Source organism: Odocoileus virginianus, chromosome 4 (assembly GCF_023699985.2).
Source record: "Odocoileus virginianus isolate 20LAN1187 ecotype Illinois chromosome 4, Ovbor_1.2, whole genome shotgun sequence".
NCBI classification, from domain to species: Eukaryota; Metazoa; Chordata; class Mammalia; order Artiodactyla; family Cervidae; genus Odocoileus; species Odocoileus virginianus.
In genome coordinates, this window is record NC_069677.1 from 24,089,460 (window position 1) to 24,102,252 (window position 12,793).

At 47.8% G+C, this 12,793-nt stretch overlaps 1 protein-coding gene and 1 long non-coding RNA gene across 8 annotated transcripts in view; one reads left to right on the top strand and one right to left on the bottom strand.

Moving 5' to 3' along the window:
• Positions 1–12,793, bottom strand: part of VPS8 (VPS8 subunit of CORVET complex) — a 384,233-nt gene continuing 371,440 nt past the window's right edge. For 6 of the 7 annotated variants that reach the window (XM_070466284.1, XM_070466287.1, XM_070466286.1 and 3 more), the window contains 2 exons: positions 3,460–3,540; positions 1–652 (listed from right to left, as the gene is read on the bottom strand). In XM_070466284.1, coding sequence (XP_070322385.1) covers positions 503–652; positions 3,460–3,540 — 231 coding nt within the window. In that variant the 3' untranslated portion in view covers positions 1–502. The remainder of the gene's footprint in view (positions 653–3,459; positions 3,541–12,793) is intronic. The other variant, XM_070466285.1, reaches the window with a different exon arrangement.
• On the top strand, positions 1,528–7,369 carry LOC110122997 (uncharacterized). Its single transcript, XR_002309400.2, has 3 exons — positions 1,528–2,826; positions 2,916–2,961; positions 4,730–7,369. It is a non-coding gene; the product is annotated as an uncharacterized lncRNA (long non-coding RNA).

Here is a 12,793-nt window from a genome sequence, read left to right on the forward strand (position 1 = left end):
GGGCATGAACGGGAGGCATTTATTGTTACAAATGGCAGATGTTACAGTCAAATGGGTTTCAACACAAACACGAGGAAAGGGAGGTGCCCCGGCCCCCGCAGGCCCTTCATTCCCTCCAGCGCAGGTTTCCTTGATGCTGCAGCCCAGCGCCCACTGTCCCTCTGGCAGCAGAGGCAACGGCACCCCATACTAACCACCAGCAGGAGAACGGGCTGGGGTGGCCATGGACTGGGCTGCCGCCCGTGGCGGTCTGCCTTTTCTCCACTCTTGGGGGAAAGAGTCCCAACGGACAAAAGCGCATATCCTTAAATAACTGGATGGAGGTACATTGTGTTCATTCGCTTAATAAGCAAAACAAAATCAGTCTGGTGCCCAGGCTGCAACAACATCGGGAGGGCCAGACTCTGCGCCTGGGGGCGTGGAGTCCTCGGGTGACCGGCCTGTCTCTGGGCTCCAGGCCCGGAAAGACTTCAGTCCTCGGTCATCCAGGCCCGGAAAGACTTCAGTCCTCGGTCACCGGGGGAGGAATGAGCTGCAGCTGGAAGTTCTCCTTCTGGAAGATGCTGTTGAAGGCGGGGCCACTCTGGGAGCCTCCAAACGGCCTGCAGCTCTCACTGCCGCGATTCTGGGAGAGTTCTGTGAGGAGGGCCAGCTGCAGAGGAGGGGACACAGTCAGCGGGGGCTGGAGGTAAGACCGGGCATGGACCCCACATCTGCATCTAGCTAACAACATTGGTGACTCTGCACATGTTCACGTCCTCTGGTAAGGCCTAAATTTTCTCCTTTAACAAGGAGGAGGCTGGACGTGGTCAGTCTCACAGGCACGTCACACTGTGACACTTTCTGACATGGCAAAGCGTCTGAGCCTCCCTCACGCTGTGTACCCTCTGCAGACGGCACGTGACCCTGTTGCCCAGCTCACTTCAAACTCCCTTTCTCCTTAGTGGGCTTTCCTCAGAGTGAGTGGTGATCTCTGGCTCTGTCTTGCCTTCATGATCCAGATAGCTCCCGATGGACGCCCCAGCTGCCACTTCAAACTCAGGGCCTCCAGGGACACTCACGGATGCCACCTTCTCTTCTAAGTGCCCTCCCTGCTCCCCGGTGTTCACCAGTGACACCCTCCACCTGTTACAGGCTCGGTGCTGGGAGACCTGCCAAGGAAGGCAGACTGTGGATCTAGCCCGCCGGGAAGATTAGGTACAGAGCCTGATGACCTAGTCCCGAGATGCCCTTGACGTCAGAGGAGAGTGGAGTGCCACACCTGGAATTTACCTGGAGAGACAGCAGCTGTGAGGACCGAGCTGTCTCCTACAGCAGCGCAAGCCTCCCAGTGCCAGGACTTCCCCAAGCCCCAGGTAACCGCCCCCAGTGCCCACTAGGCTACTGGAGCATGCCACTAGGTCTTTTACCTGAAGTGTGTCTGATCCTCCACAACCACCTTCTGGGTAAAAAACCCAGAGCCCTGGGAAGTGAAGTAACTGGGTCACCCCAGGAGTGAGTGGTAGCCTGGGATTCAAGCTCCGGTCCCTGCTTGGCTGGCCGAGCTGCCTGTGGTTCTGCCTCCCCTGGGGATGACGTCGGTCACCTGCTCTATTCCCACCTCCCCCAGGTTGTCTTGCCTTTTACTGCCCTCCGACCTCTGATAAGGGTTCTTTCCTCACCTAGGTGATAGTGGCAGGAGGCTTACATGTGTCTGTCCTGTTGAAAACTCACTGCAGTGGCTGTGGTAACTGGGGAGACATCTGAAGAGCCTTGGTTCACAGTGCCGATTTACCTAAAATACTCCAGCACCTGGCCCTGCTCAGGCAGGCTGTGGTCCAAGGCAGAGTCCCGAACCAGGCTCCCTCCACTGCTGTCGAGCAGGTTACAGAGGGGGGTCCCGCGCTCTGCACAAGCCCCACCTACGCCACTTCCCATCTTCTGTAACCCTCTGGGCTGCCACCAGCCTATGGCATTCTCTGCAAGGACTACTACATAAACCCGAAGTTCTTTCACATTCACACACTGAAGTGAAAGAATCAATCACAAAAATATTTTTTGTTTTCCACTTCTGACCTTAAGTGTTCTGTAAATTGATGGGTCCCAAATAGTGGCTCAATAGTTTGAAGCAGAACTTCCTGAGAATCAAAGGCCCAGAAACCCCACTCCCGGGGCAGAGCCGGGCTTGGGAAGGGGCGAGGTGAGGCCAGGTCAGTGGACCTCCTGGAAGAAAAGCCTCTGTCCAGAGCAGCTCTCAGAGATGGAACACCGTTTTTCCTCTGGGCTGCCACCAACCTAGCAGGTGTGTGGGGAATGGGAAGAGGGAGCGCAGCACAAAAACAAGAGCCCAGAGACAGTCTGTGCAAGCTCAAGGAAAGCGTGGGGAAGAAATCTGGCCTGACTAGAATTTAGGTGTGACTCGGGGCGAGGAGGAGCTGGCTAAGATTGACTCCATCTGCAGGGGCTGGAGAGCCAGGAACGTGTTATAAGCCAGGGGGGTAACAGGACTTTGGGGCTTGGAGATGGTGCCCTGCAAGCAGCAGAATCCCTAGAGAAGGGACAGAAGACCTGCAGTGACCTCTGTGAGCTGGAAGAAAAGGGGAGAAACAGATAGGAGATCGCCCTGTGGAGTGGGAAGGATGAGCCCAGGGTATTGGCGGTGACTGGATGACAGACAAATGCCACACAGAGACAGGGTGTTGTGGCTTGACTGCCAGTAGCCCTCTAAACATGTATTCTTCTTTTACAGTTACAGGAATTCAGTAGTTTCAGGGCTTTTGGAATCAAGACCAGTTTCCCTAGTCTCCACTGCAGTTAGGTCATGTGTCTAAGTACTGGACAAAGAAGGTAAGTGGAAGTGGTGTACACAGTTTCTAGGAACTATCCTTAAATAGAGGGCGTATGAACTTCTTCCTTTTCTTCCACCTTGCTAACAGGAATGCAGATGTGATGGTTGGAGCTGGGGCAACCATGCTGAACCATGTGAGTATAACCCATATATTAGAGATGATAGACCCACAAAGTAGAAGAAATCCAGAGAGAGATTCATGGAATGTGCCCTGGGATCCCTGCATTTGCAATTCTGTCTTGGTTAAGCCACTACAATTTGGCATTTATCTTTCATGGCCAAAACAAATTCAACCAATGCAGATGTACAGCAGAGTCTGGGGCTTAGGGCAGATCTGACAGTAATCAGTAAAAAGGCTCCCAGATGAGGGACTGGGCTTATGCCTGCTTTCTCTGGAGGCAGTACAAACACAGAAGCCCTCCTGTGTCATCAGCCCAGGGTAAGTAAGGGACAGAGATCTTTCCATTTCTGCATCCTTTGCCAAGTTCTCAGGGCTCCACACACCATGACAGGGATGGCAGGGCACCTTACAGACTGAGGAGGAGGCTGGAGTGAGGACCTGGGACACTGCATTATCAAAAGAGTAATTATAAACAGGGAAATGACAATTTAGATAACCACATGAACATTACCCTGGAACTTCCTCGGTAGAGATGGCAGAGCTGATCAAATGCTTGGATTTGCTGTGGATCCAGAACAGGTTCTGAGGTTGCCTGAGAAATCAGAAACAGTAGGATTAACAACATCCAAGGGCAGCCTCTATGGAACATGATGCAGTGCTTCCTTCACGCGGAAGAAAACCCACGCTACCAGGAATCAATGAGCTACTTTACTGAATATTTATTACAAGTGGCTGCAACCCCCTCAGGCCCTTAGTGCCAGCTCTAGGCTGACAACCTCCCTAAGGCTTCTCCCTGTAGCCTCAGTGTTTCCATACTTAGGAGCTTCCTTTGGGGTGTCTCGGTTCCTCTTTGCCTTTACTATGGAGAATTTAGCTCCACCCAACCTTTCACCCCCATATCCAGCACTGAATACAGCCACTAAAGATGCCCCTTCTTTGTGCTGGTGGCGGGGATATGTTACAAATGAAAAATTATGTCATTTCCTTGCCTTATTGTAAAGCTGGTAGCTACCCAAGGGACTGAGATTTTAGTCTGCTTTTGGGAGAGGGGGAAGTCTAACTTGCTTCTCCAGCAGTTTCGCCTTGTCCCACTAGTTACTGTGCCAACAGCATGGTCCTGCTCTCTGTGGATCCAATCCAGCTCACAGCTGGAGGAAGAAATGGGATCCTGGCAGAGGCCGCTGTGTAGGCTTTGGAGTCAGAGGTGACTTGAAATACAAGTTCTAAACTAACCTGCTGGGTGACCCTTAGGCAAGTCCCTTCTCTGACTTGTGAGAGAGGAAAATGCTTCCTTATGGGCTTACTGAATATTAAATTAGATGAAATCCTTATATAAAATATCTTTTATCTGCATGGTCTCCCCTATAAGGGCTCAGTATATGCTGGTTTTTATTACTACAATTCAGAGCATCCTCAGTTAAATGATGGTGTGTTTCAACAAGGAAGGTGTCAACGCCCATCCCTGAGAGCTGAGCGAGGGCTCTGGGACTGCAGGGCTGCAGATGGGGGTCTGAAGACATGTTCTGGCAGGAACAGGGGAGGCAGAGAACAAGTAACACCACATGGAACTGTTAGCATGTACTGAGCATTTCCTGTGTGCTCTTTGTGAATGAGCTCACTGAGCCCTCATAACCACTCTAGGAGGAAGGTGCTGCTGTGTCTATCCCTCCCCACCCCCTAAGGATTTGAACTTTCAAAAGCATTACAGTGTTAAGAGGTTATATAAACTTGTGTTTTAGGAATGACTTTGCTGATTTTCTTCAAAATTTTCCCACCCTTAGGGGGAAGAACCCTAAGCACTAAGATAGAATGGAAATAAGTGCCACCCCTGAATAAACCATGCTCGTGAGTGTGAAACAGCTTCACAGCTTCATCTTCTGTGAAAGGATGTGTTTCAAGATCGGAAGAGCAGCTAACAGTAAGGACGCTCACAGCACCCGGGCTTGTGTGATCCCGCTGTGCTGTCCTGGAGACCAGCCCAGGCCCCAGGTGCCTTAACTCTTCCGGATGCTCTCAGTGACATGGGGGTGGCGGAGGTTGGCCCGTGGGAATCCCAAGCCGGGCAGCCAGAAAGAGAGGAGGATGGCCCCACTTTTCATTCTAGACTCACACCTCTGTGTTTCCAGACACATGGAGAGATTACTCTGTACTCTGAGAATGTTCCAACTTGCCTTGACACTTTAAGATTTCTCAATTTAATTTGGTAGAAAAACGATCCTGTATCTTGGAGAGAAACTTTGTGGAGTATCACACTTTAGTTTATACTAAGTAAGATGCACAGGGGCGTTCCAAGCTAAAGATGATCTGAAGGTTTGAAAAATACTGCAAACCAAGCTCAAACAAGCAAGAAGAGAAAAACACATAAATACTTTTGAGAGACTTAACAATGGAAAACATGGTCCTGCCCTGATTTTCCACATCCCTCCAGTACTGCTGGCATGAACTGGGGAGCAGGACTGGTTATGGATGACACCTGCCTCTCACTGGCCACTCAGCACCTCAGCGGTGGGGCCTGCCATCCCCATAGTCCATATGACAAGGGACCAAACCACCCTGACCTTACTTTTGCTGATTCCATGGTTACTCCATGGTAAAGTGTAGAGGAGGGTCTAAGTGGAACAAAGTCAGGAATGGACTAGGTAGGGTGGTGCTGGGTGGGGGTGTTAAAGTGGTTGATTAAAAAGAAGGTTGTAAAAGCCAAGCTGGAAATTGACAAAGTAACGAGAGCAAGAAAAAGATCTCATGAAATACACTGCTGTGCTTCTTATGAAAATGTAGATGATGAGCCACTGAAGAAATGCCCATCAAACCCTGTGCTGAGAAAACTGTACTGGACACAATTACTAGTTATATATACTTTCTGCCAATTGTGTTTTCTTTGCTTTTGTCACAAGAGAACTCAAAGCTAAGTGGTGAGCTACGTAAGACTAGCCACTGTACAGGACATGGTGGCAACCAGATTAGGTTTTACATTGTTTTCCAGAGGCAGAACCTAGATTTCTGCATTTGTTTCATCATTGGATGTATTTTGGAAGCCAAATCAAGGTCCTGTGAGCTCAGAAGCAGAGAAGGCACGTGGCACACTCACAGATCACTCTGAACGGTGATGAGCCGAAAATGTCTCCTCTTAAGGTTAGGGACGAGACAAGGATGTCTACACTCACTACTTTTATTCAGCATAGCCATGGCACTCAGAGAAGAAAAAGAAAAGGACTCCAAATTGGAAACGAAGTAGAGCCCTCATTGTTTGCAATGATAGGATACTATACACAGAAAACCCTAAGGCCGCTACCAGAAAACTACTAGGCCCATCAATGAATCTGATAAAGTTGCAGGATACAAAATTAATACACAGGAATCTCTTGCATTCCTATACACTAACAATGAAAGAAAGAGAAATTAAGGAAACAATCCCATTTGCCATCACATCAAAAAAAATAAAATACCCAAGCATAAACCTACCTGAGGAGGCAAATAACCTCTACTCTGAAAACTCTTAAGACGCTGATAAAAGTACTGAAAGATAACACAAATGGAAAGATATACCATGTACTTGTATTGGAACAATCAATGCTCAAAATGAGTATACTACTCAAGGCAATCTGCAGATTCAGTGCAATCCCTATCAAATTAGTAATGCCATTTTATATAGAACTAGAACAAAAAGTTTTTAATCTGTATGGAAACACAAAAGGCCCTGAATTATTCCTTGAAAAAATAAAAACATAACTACCATATGATCCAGCAATCCCACCCATGGGCATGTATCTGGAGAAAACCATAATTCAAAAAGATACATGCACCTCAGTGTTCATTGCAGCATTCTAGCTAAGACATAGAATGTCTAAATGTTCACCAACAGAAGAATGGATAAAGATGTAGTACATGTGACAGTGGAATATTATTCAGCTATTAAAAAAGAACAAAATATACCATTTGCAGCAACATGGATGGACCTAGAGATTTTCATAGTAGTGAAGTCAGAGAAAGGTAAATATATCACTCATATATGGAATCTAATTTTAAAAATGATACAAATTACTTACAAGACAGAAATAGACTACCATTTCAAAAAACAAACTTATGGTCACCAAAGGGGAAATGTGGAAGGGAGGGATAAATTAGGACTTCCAGATGAACATATACACAGTACTATATATAAAATAGATAACCAACAAGGACCCCTACTGTTCATGGAGTCGCAAAGAGTTGGACACAACTTAGTTACTGAACAACAAGAACAAGAAAGACCTACTGTAGATAGCACAGGGAACTCTGCTCAATATTCTATAATAACCTGTATGGAAAAGAATCTGAAAAAGAATATATGTAATGTATAACTGGATCACTTTGCTATACACCTGAAAGTAACACAACATTGTAAATTGTACTCCAATAAAATTTTTTTTTTAAGTAGAAAATGGTACTGTTAAAAATAGCATCATGCCTTTGCCCCCAGGAAGCACTACATAGTTGATGAGTCTATTCCAGGCACATGATAAACTCCTCTGGGAGTCTGCTCACTGAGGCAGCAAGTGTAGGAGTCTCAAATGCTGGTCAAACTCATGTTTTCTGATCTAGCTCTTCTTCAGTATTAATGTGTGTAAGAACCACAGAGAGATCTCATTAAAATGCAGATTCTGGTTAGAAGGTGTGGGGTGGAGTCCGAGCCCCCAGGCAACACTTGGAGTAGCACCGCTAACCTGTACCCAGAACCCTCAGCACAGCTGGACTTCCTGTCCTCACCCCGCCCTAAGGAAAACAGGACCCGATTAGCTTATGGGCATTTGCCTTTTTCCCATTCAACTATACCACATCAACCAAACAACCAGCATTTCTCTTTTTCTAAGGTGTCCCAATTAGGTATGTTTTCAACATTCATTGAGTTCACTTTGATCTTAGCAACCCTTAGGTATAATAAAATTTGATGTTTCTGCCACATGGTTTACTAGGTTTAATTGCAAGCCCTACACCTACCTCAGAGAAGAAAATGGCAACCCACTCCAGTACTTTTGCCTGGAATATCCCATGGACGGAGGAGCCTGGTAGGCTGCAGTCCATGGGGTCGCTAAGAGTTGGACACAACTGAAGTGACTTAGCAGCAGCAGCACCACCTACCTACTTTACCATGTAAGTTAACACGATTGTGTAAATTGAGGAGAAAAAGGCTATGAGACCTGCCCAGTAGGAATCAAAAATTCACAATCAAGGGTCATGACAAGAGCCTCTACCTTATAAACCCTAGTCCCCCTCTCCTGGAGAGAAAAGCTGGAGTAATACATAGGTAAGTACGTGTGCACACAAACACATACCCAAAACCATAATTTCAAACATGATATGCCAATGCAGGGTGGCACTGAGTCCTGGGCTTGTCATCATGTTCTGCTCGAGGCCCCACACTCCTTGGAGATACCTAGGGAAGGGATTTTCCAGTGACATCCTTCAGAAACTGAAGAATGTGGTGGTTCCATGGGTGTGAAATAACTGAAGGTGACAGGTCCTTTCTGATAGCACAAGCCAGCATCCTGAACAACCCAGATACGGAACAAAGGCGCCACGCCTGGGGCCACCCTGGAACCCTCTGGAAGCAGAGCTGCTGCAGAATGGAGATGCCCTGTTCCTGGCCAGGCTGTGCTGTCTCTGTGGAAGTCTGTCTGAGAACAGGTCACCTGAGGAGACAGCAGAGCTCTCTGTAGATGGGCCTGGGACCCAGCAGGTGCTCACCTGTCTTAAAATCTTGCCGGGAACAAGACAGTTTAAAAAAAAAGAGGAAGCATTCAGGGAATGACGAATACCTCATGAAGGGGAGGATTTCTGTCTGCTTCTCTGTGGGTCAATGGATCCAGCAGTGAGGTGGGGTAAGGAGGAGGGGCAGGACAGGGCCCTGGAAGGGGCTCATCCAGAGTCCTCTTCAGCTGGTTTATGCCCCACCCTACGCAGGCTCGTCCCCTCTCACCACCTCATGAATGGGGAGCCAGTTCTCTGGTTCAGGTATTTTTGGGACCTCTGCTGTATTAGCACCTGGGGTGTAAAGATGAGTCAATCAAGAGGAGCTTAACATCTCACAGATTCTGGGACATGAGAAATCCACAAGAAGATTTCATTTTCTCCAGTGTTGATAAGCAAAGCGTGAGAGATTATTGAGGTATAATAACCACATACACCATATTTACCAGGGCAGCCTCGTTTGAAACAACACTCACATTATCTACATACATCGTCAAAATGTCTCTGAAATTACACCATTCTGGGGTCCAGATTACACTCTTGCACACATGAGACACGAAGGCTCTGCGCTGGTAGCTCTCTCTCAGCACTTCTGTCAGTAAGTAAGGAGCCAGGCGGCCGGTCCATAACCATACTGTGCTCCCTGTGACTGTCCGTCTGCCCGTCCCCCTGTTAGCCTATGAACCTGAATACCAGAGCTACTTGCTCATCCTTCATTTTAAACATCAGCAATGTTTAACAAACATTGCTGAACATCCCACATCCTTCTTTACTCTGAGCTGTCCCTCTTAGGAATCAGAGCGGGCAGCAGCTTGCTCTCCTTGGCCCATTGTGAAATCACTGGCATTGTCTTCCTATTTCTAAGAACTTGGATTTTGTAAAGATTCTTTGTGACTTCTGGCATGTTTAGCCTGTATCTCAGTGAAATATCTATTTCATTTTATTTAATTCACTTTAAGGGGAAGGATTATTTCTCAAATGTCAGAAAATACCAACCCTTTTAAGAAGGAAGAGAAATCTACCAAACCAGTGGGACTTGTGGATAAAAGCCTCTTTCTGTTGTTGCTCTGGCATATCCTATGCTGGACCCTCCATCGCATGTGACCACAGCCTGCCTGTGACACGGCAGTGGCTGGCAGACAAAAGCCTGGGCTCTGGAGCCTGCCTGCCTGTGCCCGCACCCCAGCATCCCCATCACTGGCACCACAGTTGCTGGCAAGTTGCCTGTTCTCTCTGAGCTAGGGTTTCTAAGAGTGCAGCGGAAACAGCTGCCCCACATAACGGCTGAGAAGAGTAAGGAGTACACAGTAGATGCCTAGGACTCCGCGAGTCCTCGCTTAAGTGTCACTAACGAGGCACAGGAGGGCCTCCCTGTTTACACACAATACTGGTCGTGTGTACCCAGTCCTAATGTGGCCACCGAACACAGAAAGAAACGTCAGGGTACAGTGCAGATAAGACTGGCATGTCTGGCAATGAGAGGGATGGTGGATGCTGCAGGAGAGAGAGAAGGGACAGTGGGGGAAAGCCTTGAGCAAGAAGCGCCCCAAGGAGAGGGCACTGTCTCCCACTCATGGCGCCCAGCACAGAACAGCTATGAAATGACTATCCTCTGATCAAACCAATGGAGGCGTGGGAAGGGTGAGCAGATTTTCTACTTCTTATGCAGTCACTGAGGCGTTTCTAAACCACCTGGAACTTGCAAAGCAGGAAGGGGAATGCAGGGTGTGACTTCACACAGACCTGGCTCCACCTGGATTCTGTGATGACTAGTGAGCAGATCTGGCTGAGTTATTTAGCTTCTTTCAGCTTCTTTAGCTGCAAAACTAAATTCTCCAGAATTGTGAGGATCACACTGACGTGGGTCCGGCACCTTTCTGATGGTCAGTAAATGGCCGTGACTGCTGTGTCTGTGTTATGTCTGTGCCTGGGGGAAGCGTCTGGAAGGCACAGCACTGGACTGAGAAGCTGGGAACTTGAGCGCTAATCTGGCCACAGGTCCCTGTATAACCTGAGCAGGTCCCACTGCTCTGCTGGGTCTGTGTTGTGATCTATCAAAGGGCAGTGCTACCAGGGCCACACTGCCACCTGGGTGCTGGGAGACCGCGGGCGTTTGGGGCACAAAGGCTGAAGATAGTGGTGTTTACTGAAGCTAATCAGGGATCTTACTGCAGCATTAGAAGCGACCTGGGCAACCAACTAGGGGCGCTGTCACAAAGACCCATGATAGGGCTGAAGAGAAACAGTAGATTCAGCCTAAGATGCTGTACAGAGAAACTGATTTGCTAAATTAGTGCCATGCTCCAAAGAAACGTTAAAGCGCCAAATCAGCATAATCTCAGTTTGTGCTTCACGGGGCTTTATCCTTAAACATAAAGCACCACACCTTGACCGTCTAACCCAGCAGGTACAGAACTGATCAGGAGTGATTCTCCGATTGGGAGAGAAAGATACTATCTGTTAGAGCAAATTTCTTTCCTCCCATGTAATGAAGTCCAGTGACAAGAGCTGAAAATTAAACTAGCTTAACATAAAGAGGAAGAAGCAATGACAGCCCCGGACATGCCCTTGTAACACTCAGCATTAAAGTGAATCCGGTGGAAAACAAGGCCCTGATGATCTGGGAGAGCCCCAGGGAGAGGGATGCAGGGCAGAGAGAGTGTGCTAGCCCATTTCAAAGCTCAGTGCCTCCCAGATGGGTGGAAGTAAGCGCTGTAATTACATCTGTTGCAAGGAAGAAAACAAACCAGGGCTTTCGGGATTCACAGGCCTTGTAAGCACATCAAGCTTGATACAGGAAACAACTCTGATCGCTGCCACCCCAACAGCTGAGCTCCTAGGAATATGGATGATAACACCGGGCATTCTGGATATGGAGCCTATCCGACACGCAGACAGAGATACTCACAGGAGATTGAGCTCTGCCTGTTCATGTTTTATTCTTCAAAATAAACAAGGCCCTAAATCAAAATCCCAGCATTCCCATTCCTAATTGTCTTCCCACATGAGAAGGCTGAGCCTAGAATGTAGAGAGATGTTGGTTCTTGGCCTAATTTTGTGATATGATTGTCTCCTCTGCACTCCAGGAGCCTTCTGCTGGCGGTTCTGTAATTTGCTGGTGGGGATGGCGGCAGAGTTGGAGCAGAACGGACGGAATGAGAGTCATATTTCCCACTTTCTCCTGCCTTGACCTCGCTATCAAGTCTTTATTTCTTACACAGTTAAGACTTTTGCTACCACCTAAGCTGTTTCAAGGGGGCTTCTCAGATGGCACTACTGGTAAAGAATCCACTTGCCAATGAAGGAGACATAAGGGATGCAGGGGTTTGATTCCTGGGTCCGGAAGGTCCCCTGCAGGAGGCATGTCAACCCACTCCAGTGTTCTTGCCTGGAGAAACCCAGGGACAGAGGAGCCTGGGGGGATACAGTCCATAGGGTCGCAAAGATTCAGACATGACTAAAGTGACTTAGCGCGCGCGCACACACACACACACACACACACACACACACACACACACACACACAAGCTGTTTCAAACTAGAGGTCCTTAATATTTAACCCTTTTGCCTAAAGTGAAACTGACTTCAGAGATAGGAGTGAAGCCATACTTCCTGCTCCACCTGCAAACAGAAAACACCTTTCCTAAAATTCCCACCCACAAGGCAGTTTGTTTTCACACAGAACCTGGCCTCTCACCTTCATTTCCCAATGCCGCAAAACTCTCAATGAGCTCACAGTTAATAATGAATTAGGTGAAGAAATAATAAAATAAGCTGGCACATTGCTAAGCTGACTGGAGACAGGAGGGAAACACCTGGCAGAACATCTCCTGAGGAGACTTCTCTTAGAACCAGTTGTGAGGGAAGAAAGTGTGTGAGGCTGGACATGGAAATCATGAAAGACTGACTGAAAAATACCCATTAAAATACCCCATGATCTACAAGACCACAACTGAAAAGAAACAGTACAGTGACTTTTCACAGCAGAGGAACAAAATGCTGGTTTACGTTTCCATGATGTGAAAAAGGAGTAACCACCACTGCAGCAGCTAACAGTTACGGAGCGAGTGATTACTGTGTGCCAGCGTGCTGAGCCCTGAACTCTATTATCTCACCTCA